General features: G+C 50.0%; 1 protein-coding gene across 1 annotated transcript in view; it reads right to left on the bottom strand.

Moving 5' to 3' along the window:
* Window positions 1–2,979: 2,979 nt before the first annotated feature.
* SLX9 (SLX9 ribosome biogenesis factor) overlaps window positions 2,980–27,899 on the bottom strand; it is an 87,764-nt gene continuing 62,844 nt past the window's right edge. The window contains exons 5-6 of the mRNA XM_083154420.1: window positions 11,570–11,641; window positions 2,980–3,328 (exon numbers count right to left, since the gene is read on the bottom strand). Coding sequence (XP_083010546.1) covers window positions 3,205–3,328; window positions 11,570–11,641 — 196 coding nt within the window. The 3' untranslated portion in view covers window positions 2,980–3,204. The remainder of the gene's footprint in view (window positions 3,329–11,569; window positions 11,642–27,899) is intronic.

Genomic DNA, 27,899 nt, shown 5'->3' with positions numbered 1-27,899 from the left:
CAGGGACAATTATCACGTGAGCAAGTTCCCCAACGAAACGTGCGGCAACTTCTGATCTAGCATCGGACTTGGCGCCGCGGCTCTCACCCTGCCTCCTGCTGCTGTCAGCCGCATATGAATAGTGACTAACCTGTCTGCCCGGCACCCTCCCTGAAAATCGGCAGCCCCCGGGCATCCCAGCTAGCTGTAGCAGTGTTACTGTCCGACGTGCTGAGTCGGACTCTGATGGCATGCAATCTCCATGGCAGTGTTACAGGCACACCAAACACCGGGGCTTGTGCGGTGCACATCACAGGAGCTGGACTGCTGCTGACCGCTCCCCGCTGACACTGGGGACTGAGCACCCGCTGCCCCACCATCCTCCTTTCCCCCCTAGGGGAGCGTTGGAGCCCAGAATCTATATTGTAATTGTGAACTGAGCACCTGCTGATGCCTCTGTACATGCGTCCGCCGCCCAAACCACCCCTGGAGGCGCCCGGAATATGAATACCAGGTACTGGACACCGAGCATCTGTTGCCGGCCTGCACAAACACCCCCCCCTAATGAAAATGAGTGCACCTCTTCCATCATCCTGTGCTGCCTCTTCTAGCTGTTCCATGCTCTGCAGGAAGTAAGGTACAGTCTAGTGAAAGGTGCAGTTTTGATAGGTGAGAGGTACTTAGGATGACATAGTAAAGGAAAGAGAGGGGTAGGGCTATCAGAGAGAGAGAGAGAGAGAGGAATGGAGATGGAGATATATGGCTGTCAGAAGGATATAGAGGGAGGGAGGAATAGGTGTATGACTGTCAGATAGGGAGAGGTACATAGTATGAGAGAGGGAGGGATGGAGAGACACATGGCTATCAGGAAGTGGGAGAGCTACGTGGGGTGAATGAGGGAAGGGGAGATATATGGGTGCCGGACGGGTTCCCGACAGTCGGGATCCCGACTGTCAAAACGCTGACAGCCGGGTGCCCGACGGCCACCCTCTATTTTCCCTCGTGGGGGTCCACGACCCCCATAGAGGGAGAATAGAATAGGTGTCTTGCATAGCGAGCCACTGCGCCCGCAGCGCAGCGAGCCCGCCAGGGGCTTTTTTGCGCTCGCCATGCTGTCTGACTCCGGGCAGTCGGGATCCCGACTGTCGGAGTCGCATACCACACCCGAGATATATAGCTATCAGAGAGAGGGATAGGAACATAATCGAGTGAGTGAGAGAGGGAGGGAAGGAGAGGTGTATTGCAGAAAGAGGGAGGGAGAAGTACATAGGGTGAGTGAGGGAGGTAAGGAGAGGAGTAGGACTGACAAAGGAAGCAGGGTGTGAGAGGTGCACTGAGCAAAGGAGGGAGAGGTACATAGAGTGAGAGATGGAGAAAGGAATAATGGCTATGAAAGGCGAATAGCCGTGACTTGAGACATTACAGAAAGGTAAATAAAATGGAGGTGGATGGATTCAAGAGAACTATGGAACTTAAGTTGCATGACTAGTTTATTTTTTACTATCTAGTGTTAAAAAGTATCTAAAATTAATTTCACGTCATTAACCCCCCTAAACACTATAGCGATATACATGTGATTTGCACATGCTGCAGACCGGCCTGGCTGGGATCGCATACGATACATCTTATGCAACAAAGACCACATACAGTGTATCGTATGCAATCCTGCCGCCCAGGAAACTGCCAGGTGGTTCAAGGGGGTTATCGTGTGACTTCTCCCATTGGAGAAGTGGCATAGTTTATGGCTAGCTTAAGGCTTCAGGGGTTCAAATTGTATCTCAAACTCCCAGCCATTATACTCAGTTTTCCATACCCCCACTTCGAGCACTACCTTAGGAATACGGCAGCAGCGGAGGCACTTTCTTTCCCAGCGCTCTTAGTGGGATAACACAACTTTATTGTTTCCGCCCTCATCACACACGACAGCAGGAGGTTAATATTGGTCATATTAATATGCAGTTTATCTATTGCTGGTTTTTTTTTTCATACAATTTTTTTTTTAAATAAAAACATTTACATACATGGCTTTCTCTAATAATGAATGTTAAAATGAGGGAGGAGGGGGGGGGCAAAAATGTTGTGCCATGGGGTGGCCTGACCCCTAAATTCGCCCCTGCTTGTTGGGTAGGGTGGATTGTCAAATTGTGAACAGTGATGGAGATCCCAGGATGGTAACGGGTGGGAATAAGTAATTCCGACATAGACAACATTACACATGTGACAGGTCTTGTTACCTCACTTACTGAACCACCGTCATATAGAACAGCCCTTATCAGTTATCAGTCAGTGGAAGTAGTTGGCGTGACTCCTGATGAAGCACCATACTTCCTGTAAAGGCTTTGATTAATGGGCCCGATTCAGGCCCAATGGGCCCCGTTTCCATTTGCACTTGCAGGGAAGAAAAGGGGGCGGGCAGGGGAACGCCCAGCGTTTATGGGCATTACCTAGGGTACGAAGGTGGGCCGATGACCGCTCAGGGTGACATCTTATGATGGTCGGCGACCACTGAAGGATTTTTCACTCGTGCGCCCGCCAGTCAGGTGTGATTTACCTGCCAACCAGGTCACATAGGAAATTGGCAGAAAATCCCAATTGTATGTCTCCCAGCTATGAATCAGACCCATCCCTACACGATACGGAGAATGCCACCTGTGGTACAGAGACAACATGCTAAATAAAGTAACTGTGCCAAGATGTTCACAATGGCACACGGCAGCAACATATATACATATATGTGCTTCTACCAAAGATATGTGTTGGGAACCCCTGTGAGGTTCTCTATGGGGAGCAAACCACAATGGCCGCTTCACCAATTCGTCTGCATTTATCATGTGGACACTAATGAAAGACGTGGACTGACCCTGGTGGCCAGAAGTGACTTATCTGGTACGACGCGTCACGCATCCACGACATCTTCCCATGATTTCAGTTCCATGTGCGCGCGCTGGTCTCCCTGCGTATACCATGGATGCGCCAATGGACAGAATACGTCTACTGCAGTATTTTTATCATTTTATTGTGTTTTTCACAATCCTGATCAACAGTGCCGGATACAACCAAAGTCCCCAGTGTCCGAGAACTATTGTAGTACATTGTTGGTATAAGATCTCACTGGTAAGTGTCACCCGCCGTTTTGTTTATCCCCTGGAATCGCAGGGTGACGAAGAGTCTTTATCTGGTGCTCCAGCTACAGGCGCACTGTACAGTATATATCCCGGTCCGGGGTTAGTGCAGGTCCGCTTGCTCTGCTTTCATACGTTTTAGCAGGTGTGCCGCTACCGCAGACAGTGGGCTGACTTTGTAGGAAGGTGTTTTAATCAATTCCTGGACCCGAGACACTTCTTCCTCCCTGTAACAAAAAACATAAGAAAAGGAGATTTATGGAAATAGATCTACAATAAAAGGGAGAGGGAGGGCTAGGCTGCGGGGAGGGTTAGGCGGCAGAGAGAGGGGAGGGGAGGGTTTGGCGGCGGAGAGAGGGGAGGGCTAGGCGGCGGAGAGAGGGGAGGGCTAGGCGGTGGAGAGAGGGGAGGGCTAGGCGGTGGAGAGAGGGGAGGGCTAGGAGGTGGAGAGAGGGGAGGGCTAGGCGGTGGAGAGAGGGGAGGGCTAGGTGACAGAGTATTCGATCACAGGTATTTCAAGGTCAACTCAATAGAAGTTGATGCTGGAGCTGAATATTTTTCTTTCATTGGCAGAGAATGCCAATACAGTAAACCATAGACTTTATAACGTAAGCTCTCACAAACAGGGCCCTCTCTTCTCATGTGCTTCTCTGCCACCCTGCTAATTGCCCTGTGTCCTGTCCTCGGATGCAACCGTCTTGAATTACAATACAAGGCAATTTAGGTCAAGTACATGATAAATAGTTATTTTCTTGTTTTTGCTCATTCATGTATTGTTTGGCGCTGCGGAACCCTTGTGGGACCAATAAACAACATCCTATAGAATGAAAAAAGTTAACTCTGCTCCTTACCTCTATGGGGGGGGGGATATTTAAGTGTTGTGCGCACCAGCGGCCACTAGATGGAACCCGACTGTGCAATTCAAGTGTTACAACGGCATGCACATTACTGTAAAATTGTCTCGTAATTTTAACAGCCTGTATGTAATTATTATATATTACACAATAAAATAAAAGTATAAAAATATATGGGAAGCGTGATGGTGAAGTGGTTAGCATTGCTATGGAACAGCACTGAGGTCACGAGATCAATTGCTGACCAAGACCAATCTGTGTGGAGTGTGTATGTTTGTGTGGGTTTCCTTACACACTCCCAAAACATACCGGTAGGTTAACTGTATTGCAGACTCGAATGCGCCTTACACTAGAGACACGGTCATCAGATAACCTGGTCCCAAACTCCTAACATGGTCCAATTCTAACCTGTTCAGCAACAGATTGACTTTTGGGTCCCTGCCCCCCACTGTATGATGCTAGGACTCGCGGCTATCACAGGCTCACAATGTGCAATGCTCCCTGCACTTGCCCACCCTTTCCAAATGGTACAAGCTGGGCCAGTTCTCCCTGTACATCAGCAGCTATGTCTGTCTGAGAAGTGGCAATCGTTCCCTAGGGTCTGGCGTGCAAATGTCAGTAAAAAGCAGAGGCTGCATGCCAGGGAAAAGAACGTGTGATCCAAAGCGAACGGCACGGATGGAGGTAAATGTGATTCATGGTATATTTTATATACAAATGTTATCAAAGCTGGACGTCAGAATAGAGACGCAGATCCCATTAAATGGGTCATTATCGGGCTGCACGCCAGCGATAATAAACTGGGGAGGAAGCAGGGAAATCATTAACCACCTTATGAGTTAACGCTGCTTCCGTTTCATATTCGCTCTGGATACATATTCCATACGGAGTGAACAGATATGACTCACTTGCCTGTGACTGCTTTAGGGCCTTCCTAGCAGACTCCTTTAATAGGAACTGGTAATATAAAGCACTTCTACTTCTCTACAGCGGCTATACCAAATACTGTCCCTTTAGGCAGATTTCATAGATTTTCCAGCATGAGGGACTCCAAGATAATTTATTAAATTCTTACCACGTAATAGCCCTAAATACAATATTGAATACAAAATAAATAAATAAAATAAATCACTATACTCTTTCTAACATTGGTGTTCTTCACAAAATGACAAGAACTCTCCTGTAAAGCCCCCCCCCTCCCCCCATATTATTATACAGGGTATATATGAAAGTTGTTTATTGCATTTTTTTAAAAAAGAAAGAGCTTCATCGTGAAGATCAAATGGCAAAAAAATGAATTAAAGAAAAACTTAAAAACGACTGAAGTAAGGTAACAATATTTTAGAAAATGATCAGACCTCGGCCCTGATTTAGCAAGTAGAGGGAATGCTAATATCTCAGATTATTTGAAAGCAACTGGCAGAAACTGCCATGGACAGATGTGACATGCTGAAACCTCCCAAATAGACCCTCAGATATAATAAAGAGGGGTGTAAACTTTTAGTCTATTAGTAAATTTTACGTTTTCCATGACACTCACAGGTACCCAGAAGCATGGACATACCATATACAGTATGCAAAACTCGTAGACAGGTTGTCCACTAAACAGCGAGATGGGAGGTGCATGGGGGCGTGGCACAGCAATCCCATCCACGTGGCCTGCCCCCCCATTGTTCAAATCCAAAGCTAATATAGCAAATTGGTTGGCTTGGGGGTAAGAAAGCACAATTATACAATTCAGGACAAATTGCGTTGTTCACCCTCCTGGACTGACGACTTCACTCCGTAAGGTTAATGGACTGTGTAGAAATGAAAATAAAATATGGAAAAAAGCGATGGGTGCAATGCAGTGACCCATCACATACTAGAAGACGCAATGCAGTGACCCCTCACACACTAGAAGACGCAATGCAGTGACCCCTCACACACTAGAAGATGCAATGCAGTGACCCCTCACACACTAGAAGATGCAATGCAGTGACCCCTCACACACTAGAAGGCGCAATGCAGTGACCCCTCACACACTAGAAGGCGCAATGCAGTGACCCCTCACACACTAGAAGGCGCAATGCAGTGACCCCTCACACACTAGAAGGCGCAATGCAGTGACCCCTCACACACTAGAAGGCGCAATGCAGTGACCCCTCACACACTAGAAGGCGCAATGCAGTGACCCCTCACACACTAGAAGACGCAATGTAGTGACCCCTCACACACTAGAAGACGCAATGCAATGACCCCTCACACACTAGAAGACGCAATGCAATGACCCCTCACACACTAGAAGACGCAATGCAGTGACCCCTCACACACTAGAAGACGCAATGCAGTGACCCCTCACACACTAGAAGATGCAATGCAGTGACCCCTCACACACTAGAAGACGCAATGCAGTGACCCCTTACACACTAGGAGGCGCAATGCAGTGACCCATCACACACTAGGAGGCGCAATGCAGTGACCCATCACACACTAGAAGGCGCAATGCAGTGACCCCTCACGTACTAGAAGACGCAATGCAGTGACCCCTCACGTACTAGAAGATGCAATGCAGTGACCCCTCACACACTAGAAGATGCAATGCAGTGACCCCTCACACACTAGAAGACGCAATGCAGTGACCCCTCACATACTAGAAGGCGCAATGCAGTGACCCATCAAACACTAGAAGGCGCAATGCAGTGACCCCTCACGTACTAGAAGACACAATGCAGTGACCCCTCACGTACTAGAAGACACAATGCAGTGACCCCTCACGTACTGAAGGCGCAATGCAGTGACCCCTCACGTACTAGAAGACACAATGCAGTGACCCCTCACGTACTAGAAGACACAATGCAGTGACCCCTCACGTACTAGAAGACGCAATGCAGTGACCCCTCACACACACTAGAAGATGCAATGCAGTGACCCCTCACACACACTAGAAGATGCAATGCAGTGACCCCTCACACACTAGAAGACGCAATGCAGTGACCCCTCACACACTAGAAGATGCAATGCAGTGACCCCTCACACACTAGAAGATGCAATGCAGTGACCCCTCACACACTAGAAGACGCAATGCAGTGACCCCTCACACACTAGAAGATGCAATGCAGTGACCCCTCACACACTAGAAGATGCAATGCAGTGACCCCTCACACACTAGAAGATGCAATGCAGTGACCCCTCACACACTAGAAGACGCAATGCAGTGACCCCTTACACACTAGGAGGCGCAATGCAGTGACCCATCACACACTAGAAGGCGCAATGCAGTGACTTCTCACGTACTAGAAGACGCAATGCAGTGACCCCTCACACACTAGAAGACACAATGCAGTGACCCCTCACGTACTAGAAGACGCAATGCAGTGACCCCTTACACACTAGAAGACGCAATGCAGTGACCCCTCACACACACTAGAAGACGCAATGCAGTGACCCCTCACACACACTAGAAGACGCAATGCAGTGACCCCTCACACACACACTAGAAGACGCAATGCAGTGACCCCTTACACACTAGAAGACGCAATGCAGTGACCCCTCACACACACTAGAAGACGCAATGCAGTGGCCCCTTACACACTAGAAGACGCAATGCAGTGACCCCTCACACACACACTAGAAGACGCAATGCAGTGACCCCTCACACACAAGACGACGCAATGCAGTGACCCCTCACACACACTAGAAGACGCAATGTAGTGACCCCTCACACACACACTAGAAGACGCAATGCAGTGACCCCTTACACACTAGAAGACGCAATGCAGTGACCCCTCACACACTAGAAGGCGCAATGCAGTGACCCTTCACGTACTAGAAGATGCAATGCAGTGACCCCTCACGTACTAGAAGACGCAATGCAGTGACCCCTTACACACTAGAAGACGCAATGCAGTGACCCCTCACACACTAGAAGATGCAATGCAGTGACCCCTCCCACACTAGAAGATGCAATGCAGTGACCCCTCACACACCAGAAGACGCAATGCAGTGACCCCTCACACACCAGAAGATGCAATGCAGTGACCCCTCACACACTAGAAGATGCAATGCAGTGACCCCTCACACACTAGAAGACGCAATGCAGTGACCCCTTACACACTAGGAGGCGCAATGCAGTGACCCATCACACACTAGAAGGCGCAATGCAGTGACTTCTCACGTACTAGAAGACGCAATGCAGTGACCCCTCACACACTAGAAGACACAATGCAGTGACCCCTCACGTACTAGAAGACGCAATGCAGTGACCCCTTACACACTAGAAGACGCAATGCAGTGACCCCTCACACACACTAGAAGACGCAATGCAGTGACCCCTCACACACACTAGAAGACGCAATGCAGTGACCCCTCACACACACACTAGAAGACGCAATGCAGTGACCCCTTACACACTAGAAGACGCAATGCAGTGACCCCTCACACACACTAGAAGACGCAATGCAGTGGCCCCTTACACACTAGAAGACGCAATGCAGTGACCCCTCACACACACACTAGAAGACGCAATGCAGTGACCCCTCACACACAAGACGACGCAATGCAGTGACCCCTCACACACACTAGAAGACGCAATGTAGTGACCCCTCACACACACACTAGAAGACGCAATGCAGTGACCCCTTACACACTAGAAGACGCAATGCAGTGACCCCTCACACACTAGAAGGCGCAATGCAGTGACCCTTCACGTACTAGAAGATGCAATGCAGTGACCCCTCACGTACTAGAAGACGCAATGCAGTGACCCCTTACACACTAGAAGACGCAATGCAGTGACCCCTCACACACACACACTAGAATACGCAATGCAGTGACCCCTCACACACAAGACGACGCAATGCAGTGACCCCTCACACACTAGAAGACGCAATGCAATGACCCCTTACGTACTAGACGGGTTTGTACGGGGAGGATAGATTTTCCTCGCCGAAAACAAGCCATCCTCACCGTATTAAATGTGGCGAACCTCGCCATTTAAGGGGATCCTCGTTGGCCCCTTACGGCGAGGTTCCCTGCAAATGCAACGAGTCAGCCGCATTTTGAAGCGAGCCCCGCCGTTTTAATGGCCACACTTGCTGTTTCCACCTCGCCTCAGGGAACAGGTGAGTAGGCAAATGGCGAGTGGTGAGGATTCATAGAAAACCCTGACAGTGAGATGTCGGCACTTACATGTGCCGATAAAATGTGAAAACTCATGACGACCTTCCCTCCTGGGTTTGTATGTAGATGACATCCATGAAAAAGAAAACATTTAGCGCTTCCAACCTAGACCTGCAGCATTAGAACGGCCGTCTGTCTGTCTGGCCTGGTCGCCACTGATGTATGGGCAGGTTATCTGGATGGTTTCCAGGCTGGCAAGACTGCGAGACGCGTCAGATGTCGGGCTGCTAACAGCTGATGCAGCTCCAATGGGACAGAAGGAAGCAGCACACGCACAAGCCAGCCTGCAGATAGGGTCACTGGGGACCGCACGGAACAGATGATTCGGAATAGTGCAGTCTGAGCCCATATGTAGGACACTAGGCAGGGATGATGCCATTGTTATATAACTGCAATGTCCCTGGAGATAGACAATCTCGATATAAAAAGATAGGGACAGGCAAAAATAAATCACACACACGTAGAGTGATGTGAACACTACCTAGATGACGGACATCCGCTTTGTGTGTCAGAATGCTGAACAACTTTCATGTAAACTATTCAATTTCTTTCTAGGTGACCCTAACGCAGCGATGCCACAGCCCAAAGTGACTATCAGATCGGCCAGCTGGTCCGGATTCCATGAGGTCACCATGAGCCACTCACAGCTTAGCTCATAGCTTACTGCACCTGCAGGTTCTATCCCCTCATAGGGACCGTCACAGTGAGGACACATCTCTCTTCTCTGCTCCATACGTCCTACTTAAACGGAACTCATCCAGTCGCCCTGAGAAGCTGGTCCGATACAATGCAAGGGGACGGTTCCGCTTCATCTTGTGCAAATGCCCTGAGTGTGTATGAAAAGTTTGTGGCAGGAGTGTCGTGCGTACGGGGTAGGAGAGGTTGTGCCGGATGTATCTCTTTCGCCTACTATGGCCTGATGATGGTTTTGGCACTGGTGTTGGTCGGTGTGATATAATGGGGTAAGATATAATTATTATAGTTTACATCAGGACCTTGCAGACTAATCGCAGGCGGGTTATCCTGGGAAGAAACCGACCTCGCACCTAATGCCCCTTTCAGACCGCACTAAAAAAACTAGCATTTTGCAGATTTTTAACAGTTTTAAAATGGTAATCTGTGCGGTCTGAAAAGTGCAGAGTGATTTTACCGTTTCCAAAAAAAGTTTTTTGGAAACGGTAAAAAAAGCAGGGTCCTACCCGTTTCAGACCCGTTTTTTTTTTTAGGTCTGAACCGGTATTTAGGACCCCACACTGGTCCCCCCCCCCCTCCCCTGGTACCTGGGCAGCTTGGTCCAAGGCAGCCCCCCCCCCCCCTCGCTGTGGACAGGGGAGCCGAGATCAGATGCTGCAGCAGGGGAGACGAGACCCCGGTATGGGGTTGATGATACGGGCTGCAGGGGGCAGGCACTCCTTCAGTTTCCCCAGTGCCAAACAGCGCAGGGTCCCTTCGGGGAATGTGAAATGTGCAGCGGGGTCCCTGCGGCGGATGGGAACTAGCGCTGCCTAAGACCGCACTGGCTTTGACCCTGTATTTGAAACGTCTGCCAGGTACACTGATCTGCGATTATGTAAAAAAAAATGGCACTTAACCGGTAATATACCGTTTAAGAGATGCAGTGTTTAAGGGGTTTTACCTGGCAGACCCGTTTTTGGAAACGTTTTCAAATACAGGGTCAAAGCCAGTTATGCGGTCTGAAAGCAGCATAAATGAACAAGCCCTAGGAGAAGATAAAGGTATGAGATAGGAGGGGTATGGGGAGAACAGAAACAAGGGAACTCTACGGACACGGAGCCAACTTCACTTACTAACCCAGGTGTTGTAACAAAGTTATCAGTATTCCCGGGATTTGGCCCCTAAAACGCCAGGATTTCAAACCCGGGATTGGAGTTTCCAATCCCGGGATTTCAGGATTAGACTGCGCATGAGCAGTCTAATGCCGGGCAGCGTCTGAGCTTGTGTTCAGACACTGCCCGGCTTCTCCCGTCCCAGGCAGTGCGGCTCTGCGCAGGGTGACGACGTCAGAAGTCAAGCTGCGCAGGCCACAAAACAGCAGCCTCATCCGACATCCTGTGCGCACCGCACTGCCGCTGACCTTCCTCCGCCCACCCTCCCACCCAGCCTGCATTCGCCTCTACCTGTCCCGGACCCCCGTACCATCGTCCGACAACCAAAGGCTGCATCCTCCCGCAAACACGCACCGGCTGTATCCGCCCAGCTCCATCACCCGCCCGGCCGCACCGCACCTGTAAGTAAATATGCGGGCGGCTGGGGTGGGTTTTTGTATTAGGGAAGCCAATCCCGGGATTGGGCATTTTTCAATCCCGATTTCCGGGATTGAAAAAATGCCCCGGGATTGGCATCCCGAATCAGTATGCATTCATCCCGCCCCAATTGATACCGGCAAACCCAAGGGGGCCATTTCTCAGGTGCTTAATGTAGTTCTATACTCACATTAATTTCCGCTTCTGGGCCGGATTCATTTTCCTGTAATCGGTTTGCTCCGGCTTCTTCTTCCTCAGAGAGCTGAAAGGAGAACGAGAAAACGCTTTATTAAATCACCGGGTAACAAGATATTACCGGCACATGTGCAATTAATGGGCTTGTGGAGCGGATTATCGCAGTGGGAAAATAAATATAGCGAGACATCTATCAGCAGCAGCACAAGGTGGACTGCACTGCTGGCGTCACTTCTTCCCAAGCTCTGGTACAGAACCCTACCGATATTAAAATCCCCATGCATATACTGTATGCAACAAAAGGGGAGGAGGGCGCCGGGGTTTCCAGGTGACTGGAAAACCCTCCTTCCCTTTCACATGGCAAAATTATCCCAGAATAAGGTGGTATCTGAAAGAGCCTTTTAAATTTCCCGTGTCCAGCAACCCGGCATTCCGACCCGGGTTAAAAGAAGGGTTAATCCTGGGTTAGTTGCTGTGCAGTGTGAACGCGTAACCCGGGTCCAGCAACCCAGGTTCCGTTCACGCTATGAAGGAGGCAGCACTTGGACAGGGAGTCCGCTCCAGGTGCTGCCCTTTTCCCCCGCCCCCAATGACGCGCCTCCGCCGCACATTCCTTCCCCTGTCTGACATCAGCGACACGGCTTATTGCAAATGCAGGGTCACTCTGAGAAAGGACCAGTGTCCAAATACCATGTGTGACCCGGCATTTGCGATGTGAAAGGGGTATAAGAGGCAAACTTACTTAGATGGGTGTTCTATTAAAGATTGGATGTTGTCCATAGCAACCAACAAGATTCTACTTCTTATTTATTGATCACCTTCTAGAAGATAACATACGTCATTTTTGTTGGGCTGTGTGATATAATAGATCTGCTGTATACATAATGGCTTGCAGCTGCGTCCCTATCAACGGTGTGGGTGGAAACGTTGTTCTCACGTCAGAGAAACAGGGCATGACCTCACAGATTGGGGGTGTGGCATCCCAGTATTCAGCCCAGCTCACCGTTTTGGCTGGTTTCACACACTCCGGCTCCTGCCGGACGGTGAAATCCCTCACGGCCAGGGAGCCGTGCCGCACACATTAGTTGTGAATGGACACTATTGTGTCCATTCACACGGGACGGCCACAACCCGGCCGCACGGTTGCAGCCGGATCCCGCCACTGGAAGGGACGACTGCCGGGCTGTGGCCATCCCTTCCATGATAAACTAGTGTGTGCGGCACGGCTCCCTGGCCGTGCGGGATTTCACCGTCCGGCAGGAGCTGGAGTGTGTGAAACCAGCCTTTCCCTCTCCCTGATAACATCCCAGATAAATGGGTGCGTGCATGCTCCATCCGGCCATACCCCATTCAGCACATCCCTCTATTTGTGTTTCAGAAGTGTTTAATAAGGAACAAATCCCAAATATTTGCAGAAATCCTGACACGCAGGGAACTCGAATTCCTCTGGACTTTCAGTAATCCTCCAGTATGTTCCATAAGTCCCTTCTCATGTGCAGCCCTAGTGAATTATGTACTGAATAAAGAGGGACACTTCTTATACGGCGGAGTAGTAATTGATGTAATATTCTGTGTCCACAAATGTAGAGAGTAATGCCCGGTACACACCAGGATAACCCACTCACGGTACGATCGGGACCCGCACCCTGCTGCAGGTAGGATCTGAATAACGACGACCAGCGGGACCGCGCATCCGATCGAGATTGGATCGGAACAGAACAGGGTCCAATCACCACACAATCTACATCCAATCGGTTGGAATTGGATCTAGATTGATGGGTTCGGACCCTCGTTGTCCTGGTGTGTACCCAGCATTACACCAACAAATACGAAATATACACACAGCTGTATGGTTATACCCCCTTTTACACAAGCCCTAATAACCTGGGTTTTTGAATGGGAGTGTGCAAAAAACCCGGACGGTGTGAATGGTCTGACCCGGGATGCCAGACCCAGGATTTCAACCGGTCAAATTATCCAGGTTGAAGCCGGGCTCGTTCTGCCGAGAAAGGCCGGGAAGTGACTAGCTCCCGGGCGCAGCTCACAGATTCCCACCCACTTCTCAGCCACGCCCCCTTCTAGTCCTGCAGAAGGCGGGACATTTAATTCGGGCTGCAAAATCTCAGTCGAGCAGACCGAGAATGGGACAGGGGCACGGCTGTTGGGCCAGCCCAATAATCGTGCCCCGACATTGAATACCACCCCTAAATCATGACCTCAGTTTACCATGCTCCTTGCCTAATAGATTACAGACTCATTTATCATGGAGAATTTACACAAGATTGCACTTAAGCTATTTTGCTAGTGTTTTATGGTGGGCTGTTGGGTTCCGATGATTTCCTCACATTAGTGAGTGCAGCTGTATTATGGGAGTTGTGTTACCTATGGAATTGCCCATACGCATGGGTGCATTGGCAATAGAAGTCACAGGGAAGACTTTCAGTGGGTCAAGGTGTCTGTGGGGCCACCTAGGGTCCATACGGTCAGTTGGTCACCAGCAAATTGTTAGCCAATCATTAGGTCGACATGCAGGAAGGTCGACATGGTCATTAGGTCGACAGTCAAACGGTCGACATGGGGTTTTTCACTGGATTTTTACCCAAATGTTTTACAGGTTAAAGTGCACCGCGTCCGCTCACCATGCTTCACGCTCGGCACACTATTTTATTCTCCCACCACGCCATAGTGGATGGTAGGGCATGAAATACCGCCTGTCGGCACGTCAGCTCAACAAACAGTGAAAAACCCCATGTTGACCTTTTGACGGTCGACCTAATGATCCTGTCGGCCTAGACTCATGTTGACCTTACTGCATGTCGACCTAGACACATGTCGACCTAAATGCATTTTGACCTAATGGTGTCGACCTAATGACTGTCTAACAACTTGCTGGTGACCCAATGACCGTATCCCGGACAGAGTAGAGGGCAGCAGACTGATGGTAAGGGAGAGTAAGGGGGTAGAGGGTGGCATGCTGGCGTGTGACTGTATTCTCATGCACGCTACCACAGTACCACAATATGGTTACACCCCCCCCCCCCCCCCCTACTCCACCCGAACAATAAACTAAACAGTAAACCCAAAAAAGTGTAATAAAACTAGAGGAAGAAGAGGAATCTATCAGTAATACAGGTGAGGGAAGCAGACAAGACTCGGCTCGTTCTATCCTCAATTATCAGGAACGAGTGCCAGCAGTAAGCAGTCTGTAATGCCCACCACACCTTCCACATTGCTATGCAGATGTCTCTGACATGGCAGAATTCCAACACTGAATTGGCTTTCACTGTTCGAGTCTTCAGAGAATAGAACTATAAAATAAAATGCTGCCATTCGCGGTTTGTTCCTGATGGTTCTCTGCTGCACCAGTTCCATGGGGTTTGCGCCAGCTAGAGCATAGATTGAGCGTTCTTTAGCAGACAATTCGTAGCACTCTCGTACATGCAGCTCCAGAATTATGGGGCAGCGCAACGCACTACGCCAGCTCTCAGAGGCGCCTATTCATCAACAAGCCCTAGCAATGCCTTTGTTTGGTCTCCAAGTCCGGTCACAGTCTCTGATGCTGTGCACTCACATCATCTTGTATACAGCCTCAGTGTCAGATCGCCTATCCCATCTGCCGCCTGACAGCCTACCCCCCCCCCCGCCAGATCGCCTATCCCACCTGCCGCCTGACAGCCTACCCCCCGCCGCCAGATCGCCTATCCCACCTGCCGCAAGACAGCCTACCCCCGCTGCCAGATCGCCTATCCCACCTGCCGCCTGCCAGCCTACCCCCCGCCGCCAGATCGCCTATCCCACCTGCTGCCTGCCAGCCTACCCCCGCCGCCAGATCGCCTATCCCACCTGCCGCCTGACAGCCTACCCCACCTGCCGCCTGACAGCCTACCCCCACCGCCAGATTGCGCATCCCACCTGCCAGCCTACCCCCCCGCTGCCAGATCGCAAATCCCACCTGCTGCCAGACAGCCTACCCCCCCGCCAGATCGCCTATCCCACCTGCCGCCTCACAGCCTACCCCCGCCGCCAGATCGCCTATCCCACCTGCCGCCTGACAGCCTACCCCCCCGCCAGATCGCCTATCCCACCTGCTGCCTCACAGCCTACCCCTGCCGCCAGATCGCCTATCCCACCTGCCACCTCACAGCCTACCCCCGCCACCAGATCGCCTATCCCACCTGCCGCCTCACAGCCTACCCCCGCCGCCAGATCGCCTATCCCACCTGACAGCCTACACCTGCCGCCAAAGCGCCTATCCCACCTGCTGCCAGACAGCCTACCCCCGCCGCCAGATCGCCTATCCCACCTGCCGCCCGACCACCTACCCCCCTTGCAACTTTCCCTACAAGATAGCCAGTGGCTCCAGGTCTGCCATCAGAAATTGGGGGGCCTGAGACAGTCAAAATAAGTGGTGCTCCCTTCTTTTCTGAAACCACCAGCATGCCTGAGACCTCCAGTATATAAAGCACTGGCCACAATACCTCTACATGGCTTCAAGTGATATATAAACTTTATTCAGGACAAATTACACTTGGACTCCATTTACGGGCCCCCTTTCTGTCCGGGACTGGAGTCCCAGCATTCACCCCAGTTGGCAGCCCCGAATGACCCTGTCCTAGCCCCGTACCTTTGTCCTATATTGTCATTTTACAGTTATAAGTTGATTCACACTATATTACTTATTTGTAGTTACACTATTACTATGTAAATCCCTTGTACAGCACTTTGGAAACGTATGAGGCCTCTCACCCATTCCGGCCCTGCTCTGAAAGATAGGAGTCTCCTATACAAAACATACACTTGTTCACAGATATGGCTGGTTTCTAATACCCCTTTCACACCAAAATAACCCGACAATTCGACCCAGAATAAAAGCAGTGTTATTCCCAGGTTGCTGGGTTGTGTGAATGGGTAACTCGGATCGAGCAACACGGGTCCCGTTCACTTCTTGCACCTAAGACAGGCATGTCTTAACTATGGCCCTCCAGCTGCCTTGCCATAGTTTAAGCATTCCCTAATAGCCAAACTGTAGCAAGGCATGATGGGACTTGTAATTTCACAAAGGCTGGAGGGCCATAGTTTGGACATGCCTGACCTAAGAGCTTGGCTCAAACGTCTGGTGGAAGCAAGGGCTTCTGATGCTGGACAAGCTGGTCAGGCAATAGGCTGGGAATGGTGGTTAGTGTCAGAGAGTCAGGACCAGGAAGGTCCATTAACCTCATGTGTGTCAGCTGTGGGACAGAGTTAAATACCTGTTTGAAAGATATCCAGGGGACATCTCCCCTAGATATATGCATAGATTTAGATATGAGGAGACACGCCTCATCCTTATCCAACTCTCTGTACACCTGCCCCACCTGCAGTACAGAATGGTATTGCCCAGGTGCACAGTTGCTTTGCTTCCACATCTGGCCCAGTGTGGGATATACAGCTGTGTAACCATGCTGACTCATCTCCTGTCACTTCTGATTAATTTAGGACCAAGCGGAGGCTGCAGATTTTAGGAGAAACGCCAGGTGATTGTCTTAAAATTGAAGTAGACAAAAATATTTTAAATTGGCTAAATTTCCTTGGTTGACTATTTTAAATTTGCCGCATCTGCCTTTGTTTGATTTAAAGGGGCAATAATATTAAACAAAACAGGTCTGATATTTGTACTTCAATATTATTGCCTCTTTAAATCTACCAGCTGGATCTGCCAAAGACACCAGCTTGACCTCCAGCTCCAAAAGCTAGTATGTGGATGAGAAGTATCCATGCAGGCAATTGGAGGAGTAGGGGCAACTGAGCAATAGGCTGCCGGACGGGATCCCGACAGTCATTAACCCGACGTCGGGATCCCGACTGTTAAAACACTGACGGCCGGGTTCCCGACGGCCGTCGGCTATTTTCCCTCGTGGGGTCCACGACCCCCATAGAGGGAGAATAGAATAGGTGGCGAGCGTAGCGTAGCTCGCCACCATGCCCGCAAGGGGCTTTGTTGCGCTGGCCACGCTGTCTGAGACCAGGCAGTCGGGATCCCGACGTCGGGATAATGACTGTCGGGATCCCGACTGTCGGTGAATCATACCACACCCGAGCAATATACCCCGGAGGAAATTTAGTTTAAGTTCGAAATGCTTTCCTATGCGTCGTGTCTCGTTCCCCGGCCCATATTCCCAGCTGTGGGAACAACTACTCCTAACCGGCTTTGCTTACACTGACTAATGCTTGTATTTGACAGCACAACACACATCCAATACTCCCCCAACTCCAATACCGCAGCACTGCTGACAACGTGCAAACAGTGGGTGGCTGATGGCTATAAATAAAGGAACATCTCCATTATTTCCCTGTGGACACGCAAATGCAGGGAATTAATTATATATATATATATATATATATGTATATATGGTGTGAAGCGTGCAGGACACAGGACTAAGATCCAAGGGTGTCGCTACAGTACATGCAGGGAATGAAGCCATGTTATATACAGGGGTGTAGCTACCATAGGTGCAGGGGGTGCAGCTGCTATGGGGCCCAGAGCTGAGAGGAGCCACCTTCCCTGTCACAGTTACATGTGTTATATACAGGGGTGTAGCTACCATAGGTGCAGGGGGTGCAGCTGCTATGGGGCCCAGAGCTGAGAGGGGCCACCTTTCCTGTCACAGTTACATGTGTTACATACAGGGTGTAGCTACCATAGGTACAGGGAGTGCAGCTGCGATGGGGCCCAGAGCTGAGAGGGGCCACCTTACCTGTCACAGTTATATGTGTTATATACAGGGGTGTAGCTACCATAGGTGCAGGGGGTGCAGCTGCGATGGGGCCCAGAGCTGAGAGGGGCCACCTTCCCTGTCACAGTTACATGTGTTATATACAGGGGTGTAGCTACCATATGTGCAGGGGATGCTGCTGCTATGGGGCCCAGAGCTGAGAGGGGCCACCTTCCCTGTCACAGTCACATGTGTTATATACAGGGGTGTAGCTACCATATGTGCAGGGGGTGCTGCTGCTATGGGGCCCAGAGCTGAGGGGGGCAGCCTTCCCTGTCACAGTTACATGTGTTATATACAGGGGTGTAGCTACCATAGGTGCAGGGAGAGCAGCTGCTTTGGAGCGAGAGCTGAGAGGGGCCACATTCCCTGTCACAGTTACATGTGTTATATACAAGGGTGTAACTACCATAGGTGCAGGGGGTGCAGCTGCTATGGGACCCAGAGCTGAGAGGGGCCACCTTCCCTGTCACAGTTACCTGTGTTATATACTGGGGTGTAGCTACCATAGGTGCAGGGAGTGCAGGTGCTATGTGGCCAGAGCTGAGAGGGGCCACCTTCCCTGTCACAGTTACATGTGTTATATACAGGGGTGTAGCTACCATAGGTGCAGGGAGTGCAGCTGCTATGGGGCCCAGAGCTGAGAGGGGCCACATTCCCTGTCACAGTTACATGTGTTATATACAGGGGTGTAGCTACCATAGGTGCAGGGAGTGCAGCTGCTATGGGGCCCAGAGCTGAGAGGGGCCACCTTCCCTGTCACAGTTACATGTGTTATATACAGGGGTGTAGCTACCATAGGTGCAGGGAGTGCAGCTGCTATGGGGCCCAGAGCTGAGAGGGGCCACCTTCCCTGTCACAGTTACATGTGTTATATACAGGGGTGTAGCTATCATAGGTGCAGGGAGTGCAGCTGCTATGGGGCCCAGAGCTGAGAGTGGCCACCTTCCCTGTCACAGTTACATGTGTTATATACAGGGTGTAGCTACCATAGGTGCAGGGAATGCAGCTGCTATGGGGCCCAGAGCTGAGAGGGGCCACCTTCCCTGTCACAGTTACATGTGTTATATACAGGGTGTAGCTACCATAGCTGCAGGGAGTGCAGCTGCTATGGGGCCAGAGCTGAGAGGGGCCACCTTCCCTGTCACAGTTACATGTGTTATATACAGGGTGTAGCTACCATAGGTGCAGGGAATGCAGCTGCTATGGGGCCCAGAGCTGAGAGGGGCCACCTTCCCTGTCACAGTTACATGTGTTATATACAGGGGTGTAACTACCATAGGTGCAGGGAATGCAGCTGCTATGGGGCCCAGAGCTGAGAGGGGCCACCTTCCCTGTCACAGTTACATGTGTTATATACAGGGTGTAGCTACCATAGCTGCAGGGAGTGCAGCTGCTATGGGGCCAGAGCTGAGAGGGGCCACCTTCCCTGTCACAGTTACATGTGTTATATACAGGGTGTAGCTACCATAGGTGCAGGGAATGCAGCTGCTATGGGGCCCAGAGCTGAGAGGGGCCACCTTCCCTGTCACAGTTACATGTGTTATATACAGGGGTGTAACTACCATAGGTGCAGGGAATGCAGCTGCTATGGGGCCCAGAGCTGAGAGGGGCCTCCTTTCCTGTCACAGTTAAGTGTGCTATATAGAAGGGCGTAGCTAACATTGGTGCAAGAAGTGTAGCTGCTATGGGGACCACAGTTAAGTGGGGCCCACCTTCCCTTTCAGTGCTGCTATGGGGCCCAGGGTGAAGAGGGGCCTTCCCTGCCGCTATGCTGTCTACCACGTGGGAGTACATTTCAAAATCTCTAAACAAACACAAAGAAAAAAACAAAAAACAGGGGTTCTGAAACACTGTCTTCAAGGACCCCACACGTCACGTTTTTTCAGGTCACCTGGCAGGAGCGCTGTATATCACCAACTGTCACATTTTGTAAAATTCACAGGTGACCTAGAAAACATGGACTGTGTGATGTTTCAAGAGACATGATTGGATGATTGAAGAGGGACACAGAGGTATATGAGCTGCTATTTCCCTCCTGAGCCTATACACACTGTATTTATACCTGAAGGTACGGTCTGTCCCACTCATAGGGCTACAACCTGTCTGCACAGCTGTAGTCATAGAATAATAAGGGGTATTGTACAAAATTCCTGGGAACCCTATGGAGCAATGAGGACTTTTGAGCAAATCTGGGCTGCCGTGAAGTGCACCCGCTGATGCGATGATTCGCACCCACAAGTTCATCTTGGCTAATATGATTGACCCCTAAATACGAAACTGGACAAGTCTAGAATTTCCAGTGTTTTCTTAAAAATCGGCTTAAAATCTTTGTGGTGGTGGTGGTGGTGTGAGGACATTAAGTTCAGGGGTAATAGGGGAGTAGCAGGTAGTAGCACCTCCCATTATGTAAATTAGTTACATGTGACTAATGACAATACACTGAGGTTGGGCACTTTCATTTGCATTTTTCGGTACTTAGGTATTATCACGTCGCCCGATTTTTCCATCGGGTCGGAAAAATCGCATTGATCGAATCGCATGCGACCAAATCGCGCATGCGATGGACGCGATTTTTCCATAGGAATCAATGTTAAATGGTTCCAAATGTTCCCTGACACCCCATTTCACATTAGAGGCAATGTTAAATGCCCCCCAGGCCCCCCATTAGGTGTATGCCCCCTCAAAATCAACTCCGCGCCGACGTGGATAGTGGGGGTATGAAAAGGTCGGAGGACGCGTACTGCCGCCCCTCGCGGGCTCGCCACGCTTCGGGTTGGCGTTGATGGTGGGGTGGCATTAACAATGCGGGGGGCATTTGGGCTAATACACCCAATGGGGGGGCATTTAACATTGCCCCTAAAGTGAAATCGGGTGTCAGGGACCATTTGGAACCATTTAACATTGATTCCTATGGGGAAATTGCGTCGATCGCATCGCATGCGCGATTTGGTCGCATGCGATAGACGCGATTTTACCGCAAAAATCGCGTCCATCGCATATGATTGTATGCCTTAAGTTAAGGCATACAATCAATCCAACCGGGCGCCGTGATAATACATAATTACCCATTTTTCACTTTTTTTTTGTCGCGAACGGCGACATGGACACTAAAAAGTGCAGTGTCCCCTCACATGGCACGCCACGTGAGGGCACGGTGCCTCGCTATGCTCGACACACAATTTTATTCTCCCGCCACGCCCTAGTGGATGGTAGGGCATGAAATACCGCCTGTCGGCTCCAAAAAAGTGAAAAAACCACATGTCGATCTTTTGGCTGTTGACCTTTCCTATGTCGACCTAATTGTTGTGGATCTACTGACTGTAACCCAAGGAAACCAGTCTGCAATGTATGGGCAATACTAGATGGTTTTTAAAAAAGGGAAAGGAAATAATCCTATAATCTGTGATTGCTGCTAGACGGGAGTCTTTACCTCCAATGTGCAACTAAGTAATTGCCGGGACCCAAGGATTCAGACTATTAATAATTGTCCTATTACATTACGGGGGTCAGAGTTGCACGATAGAACAGAAGTCCACGCAATGTAATCTAGCAGCAGGCAAGTGAATATTAAGCCGGGGCGCTGGATTAACAAACCGCTAATGACCTCGTAAATCTTTGCATGCCTGACATGGATTAAAAAACAAACCTGATATAAACAATATCCTGTAAACGTCACTGTAGGATTTAATCCATTGTCGTGGTAGAACATCTGTCCACCTTCCGGGTTGTCAGTAGCGAAGATACACACAGCTGTGAAGTAAGGAATTCTCAGCATCCAGCTCAGTCTGTGCTCAGTAGCTACAGTACTAGTATACACAATCATTCAGTGAGATACAACGCTGGGTATTATGGGTATCTGGGTGGCTGATAGACAGTGTCTAGATCAGTGGTTCCCAACCGGTTTTCTGTCCTGTACCCCTTGGTTAGGCTTTTCATTCATGAGTACCCTTCTTCTCAGTGTGACATATCCACAGCGCTTACGAGTAGAGTGGAAACTAGCAGTATGCGTGTCCTTATATTAAGTAGTAGCGGAGGAGAAGTGTGCGGTCAGGAATCAGGCCCCTCTGTGTCTGGCCGCTGGCTGTGTACTGTCCGATAGCGGAGGAGTAGTGTGCGGTCAGGAATCGGGTCCATGTGTGTCTGGCCACTGGCTGTGTACTGTCCGATAGCGGAGGAGTAGTGTGCGGTCAGGAATTGGGTCCCTCTCTGTCTGGCCGCTGGCTGTGTACTGTCCGATAGCGGAGGAGTAGTGTGCGGTCAGGAATCAGGTCCCTGTGTGTCTGGCCGCTGGCTGTGTACTGTCCGATAGCGGAGGAGTAGTGTGCGGTCAGGAATCAGGTCCCTGTGTGTCTGGCCGCTGGCTGTGTACGGTCCGATAGCGGAGGAGTAGTGTGCGGTCAGGAATTAGGTCCCTCTCTGTCTGGCCGCTGGCTGTGTACTGTCTCCGGTAGCGGAGGAGTAGTGTGCGGTCAGGAATTGGGTCCCTGTGTGTCTGGCCGCTGGCTGTGTACTGTCCGATAGCGGAGGAGTAGTGTGCGGTCAGAAATTGGGTCCCTGTGTGTCTGGCTGCTGGCTGTGTACTGTCTCCGGTAGCGGAGGAGTAGTGTGCGGTCAGGAATTGGGTCCCTGTGTGTCTGGCTGCTGGCTGTGTACTGTCCGATAGCGGAGGAGTAGTGTGCGGTCAGGAATTGGGTCCCTGTGTGTCTGGCCGCTGGCTGTGTACTGTCCGATAGCCGAGGAGTAGTGTGCGGTCAGGAATCGGGTCCCTCTGTGTCTGGCCGCTGGCGGTGCACTGTCTCCGGTAGCGGCGGAGTAGCGTGCGGTCAGGAATCGGGTCCCTCTGTCTCTGGCCGCTGGCTGTGTACTGTCTCCGGTAGTGGAGGAGTAGTGTGCGGTCAGGAATCGGGTCCCTCTGTGTCTGGCCGCTGGCTGTGTACTGTCTCCGGTAGCGGAGCAATAGTGTGCGGTCAGGAATTGGGTCCCTGTGTGTCTGGCCGCTGGCTGTGTACTGTCCGATAGCGGAGGAGTAGTGTGCGGTCAGGAATCGGGTCCCTGTGTGTCTGGCCGCTGGCTGTGTACTGTCTCCGGTAGCGGAGGAGTAGTGTGCGGTCAGGAATCGGGTCCCTGTGTGTCTGGCCGCTGGCTGTGTACTGTCTCCGGTAGCGGAGGAGTAGTGTGCGGTCAGGAATCGGGTCCCTGTGTGTCTGGCCGCTGGCTGTGTACTGTCTCCGGTAGCGGAGGAGTAGTGTGCGGTCAGGAATCGGGTCCCTGTGTGTCTGGCCGCTGGCTGTGTACTGTCCGATAGCGGAGGAGTAGTGTGCGGTCAGGAATCGGGTCCCTGTGTGTCTGGCCGCTGGCTGTGTACTGTCTCCGGTAGCGGAGGAGTAGTGTGCGGTCAGGAATCGGGTCCCTCTGTGTCTGGCCGCTGGCTGTGTACGGTCTCCGGTAGCGGAGGAGTAGTGTGCGGTCAGGAATCGGGTCCCTGTGTGTCTGGCCGCTGGCTGTGTACTGTCCGATAGCGGAGGAGTAGTGTGCGGTCAGGAATTGGGTCCCTCTCTGTCTGGCCGATGGCTGTGTACTGTCCGATAGCGGAGGAGTGTGCGGTCAGGAATTGGGTCCCTCTCTGTCTGGCCGATGGCTGTGTACTGTCTCCGGGGTTCCCGCTAACTCTGTAGGATTAATGCCGCTGCTTCCTCCACCTGTGTCAGTGCGGGGCAGATGAGCGCTGATGCAAAATCACGAGTAGACGCTGATGATGCTGCAGACGGAACCGGAAGTGACGCAACGTGGATCATATGCACGGTAATAGGAGACTTCTACCGCCATCAGGAAACTATTACTTCTTCCGCCGTTTCCAATATAATTTTCAAGTACCACCAGTCTGCAACCCAGAAGTCTGTAACCTAGGTCCGGAACCACTGGTCTAGATCAACAGTCAATAGTCCGACACCATATTGTCTTCATGACGAAAAGGTCAACACAAGTCGACATAGTTATGGTTGACACATGAAAATATCAATATAGGTTTTGGGGGATTTTTTTCCCAACCAAATGAACTAAGCCTGTTATTTTGCAACTGTAATTCACTCTGGTACTTCTATAGTCCGCAGTGGTAGCAAATAAGCGCTTACTGCTGGTTTGGGCTAGGAAAGTGTACCCCAATGAATGCACCTGATACAGTATCTGTAGGCACATGTGCCAACACTAACATAGTAACATAGTAATTAAGGCTGAAACAAGACGTTAATCCATCAAGTTCAAACTATCTGACTTGTAACTACTGACGTAAATCATATCTATAGGATTCCCTTAGTGGCCACAAATGTATCCAGTTTTGATTTAAATTCAGTAACAGTATTTGCTGTAACCACCCCCACCGGCAATGAGTTCCAGAATGTTACTGCTCTAATGGTGAAGAATCCTCTTCTTAATTCAGTAGGGAATTTATTTTCCGTGAGCCTCAGTACATGCCCGCGTGTCCTAAGTATAGGCCTGTTAGTGACCAATCATCTCCCAGTTCCATATGATACCCCAGGCAGACTATTGTAGAGATGATATAGGATTACTAGACCCAGCGCTTCTTCCTCCAGGTTTTAACAAGCACTTTGCCACACCGCAGTCCAGTGCTTTACTTGTGAGCTGGTGGGCAAGTGTAGTGCTAGTGGGTACTTTTGCCCCACAATTGTGGTTCCAGTTCCATACAGCAGCCATCATACAGTGCTGTCAAGCTGATAATTTGCCCAACTCATGGCACGGCTGGCAAAAAAAGACTTATACAGCAGGCATGCCCAAACTATGGCCCTCCAGCTGTTGTGAAACTACACATCCCAGCATGCTTTGCCATAGTTTTAGCATTCCCAATTTAGCAGGCAGTGACAATCAAGGACAGATGAATGGTTTCCTCCACAGGCGAATTAAATGCATTCCCAATCCATCATTGTAACCTTCCCATTCTAGATTACCCATCTACACAGTTCATTACCCAATTACCATTACTATTGCACTGTGATCAAACATTCTGATCTCCAATCCAACACAGCTGTCTAATTAAATCCTATAAGTCTCACTATGGCTCCTTTTCCAGGTATTTTGGGTATTAGATTTAGAACTTTTGTCCAACTGTAATTACAGTGGGGCACATGGTATGTGTGTGACGGATGGTACTATTAACCGAAACAGGAAGTTTGTTTATTCCCTATCCGTATGCACACTTGCTGTGAGTCAAATTAAATCAAATCAAAAGTAGCTTTATTGGTCTGACAAAAGTAACAGTCGGCATTGACAAGGCAGGAAGGTTATTGGTAGAATTCATGAGTGCATGAGATCTGCACAAAGTTTTCAGCATCGCTCAGGACGTCCCTGGGGGAAGCTTTAATGTTGGCCGTGAATCTCCAGAAGTGGTTTTCACTCTTGCATTACATTACTGGGTACAGTGTGTGTCAAAGTCTTTCTGTTTCCTCCAGTCTATCTGCAGGCTGTGGGCTCTCAGCGTGACCCAGAAACGCTCTCAGAAATGGGCCGCTTTCTCCCCTGATAATTGCAGCCAAACCGTTTCAGTATTTCTGTATAATTAACGATGAACCACTGTGTTACAGAAGCGCGTGCTCCTTACCAGACAGCTAGTTACCCCCTGCGCAAATGTTCTGCGTCTTACGAAGCAGCTGTAGAAATGTAATTAACGTCTCCTGAGGAGTCCGGCCATGATATGCTGCAGTTCTATACTAGCTGGATGGCTCGGTGACATGAAACTCCCACAAAAAACATAAAAAAAAAAAAAGAATAAAATAGCAAAACTAATGATCCCAAAATATACAGAAAGTAGATCACGCCCTGGACAGAACGCGGGATTACCCAAACCAAGCGGAACTAATCTGAGGACCACAATGAACAAATGAGGCAAAAGAGAAATTAATATATGCAGTTCTATTCAATCACAATTCTTGTATAATGACTACCTTTAGACAAACACAAAGTCAATGTTCTTCCTTGTGTGACATGCCCCTTTCAGTGGTTGCGCGGTAGGAGTTGGCCAATGAAGGCAACGCCTGTCTGTGCTTACTGTAATCTGCAGAGCTATACATAGTAGGCCAAAATAGTGCAGACCAAGCCTGACCAACTTGTGACTCGTCTGCTGTGAAACTACACATCCCAGCAAGACCTGCCAGCTTTACAATTACCTAATAGGAAAACTGTGGCAGGGCATGCTGGGATTTGTAGTTTCACAAAATCTGGAGAGCTACAGGTTGGCCAGGCCTGCAGTGTGCGATTTAGCCCCCTTTATTTACAAAAGGAGTTACAGATAATCCTCTTTTTTTTTAAATTAAAATAAAGACTACTGTACCACCCAAATGTAATATTTCTGTGACGGCGCAGCCTGGGCACGCCCCTTTTGTGATGTCGGTGGCCCGGGACCGCCCAAAAGAGTGACGTCGATGGGCCCGGTCCGCCCCCTTCACGCTGCCCCCTTTGAAGCGGTGCCCTGCCCGCCGAAGTTCCTAGAAGGAACGCTAGATATAAATAATGAGTTTATGGGAGTATGTGAGAATAATAACAATTGTTTAAAGCAGGCATGTCCAACGTTGGCCCTCCAGATGTTGTGAAACTACACACCCCAGCATGCTTTGCAATAGTTTTAGCATTCTCTAATTAGCAAAACTGTGGCAAAGCATGCTGGGATGTGTAGTTTCACAACATCTGGAGGGCCAACATTGGACATGCCTGGTTTAAAGGAACCCAAATCCCCCCCCTCCGCAGCCTAATTTGTACATGAAAAAGCCTAGACTGTCATATTTGGAAACCCTTCATTAGCCGAATACTAGGTCGACAGGGTTGAAAGGTCGACAGTCAAAAAGGTCAACATGGGGTTTTTACAATTTCTTTCAGCAGACATGTGCCAACAGGCAGTATTACATACCCTACCATCCACTACAGCATGGGTGGAGACTAGAATAATGTGTGCCGAGCGCAACGTGGCCCCGTGCCCGAAGCATGGCGAGTGCAGCGAGACACGCGAGAGGATGTGGTCCACTCAGACAGTGTCCATGTCGACTGTGTCGACATTTGGGACCAAAAAAAAAACCCTGTGAAAAACTCATGTCGAACTTTTGGCTGTCAACCTTCTGACTCTGTTGACCTTAGCCATGTCAACCTATGTCATGTGCCGACCTAATTTATGTTGACCTTCATTGAGTTGACCCTACGACCCATAAAATATGTGAATACTGCCTATAAATGTGCTAAGCTGTATGTTTCCTGTAAGCAGCAATATGTACCGGGGCAAACACTGAGCAAGTCCCATCGTGCGTCATCCCACCCTTACACGAAATCACTCTCCCAGCTCCGTCTCTCCCCTTCTCACGCACACACGTCTGTCCTGTCACCATAAGCTGCATTCACTCATCACAACTGCTCTTAATGAGTGCGATCATTGCTACCGGCAATCATCAGTAACTGACTAGGTGTGCACACACAGAAACACACACATTACATCACCTCATATACTGCATATATGACAGAGACTGCACTAAAATGAAGACATATTGAATAATGATAAAAATAAACTGAATCATT

The sequence above is a fragment of the Crinia signifera genome, chromosome 7 (assembly GCF_055691185.1).
Source record: "Crinia signifera chromosome 7, ASM5569118v1, whole genome shotgun sequence".
In the NCBI taxonomy this organism is placed as follows: domain Eukaryota; kingdom Metazoa; phylum Chordata; class Amphibia; order Anura; family Myobatrachidae; genus Crinia; species Crinia signifera.
The sequence above is the reverse complement of the archived record's forward strand: the minus strand, read 5'-3'. Positions and strand labels throughout refer to the sequence as shown.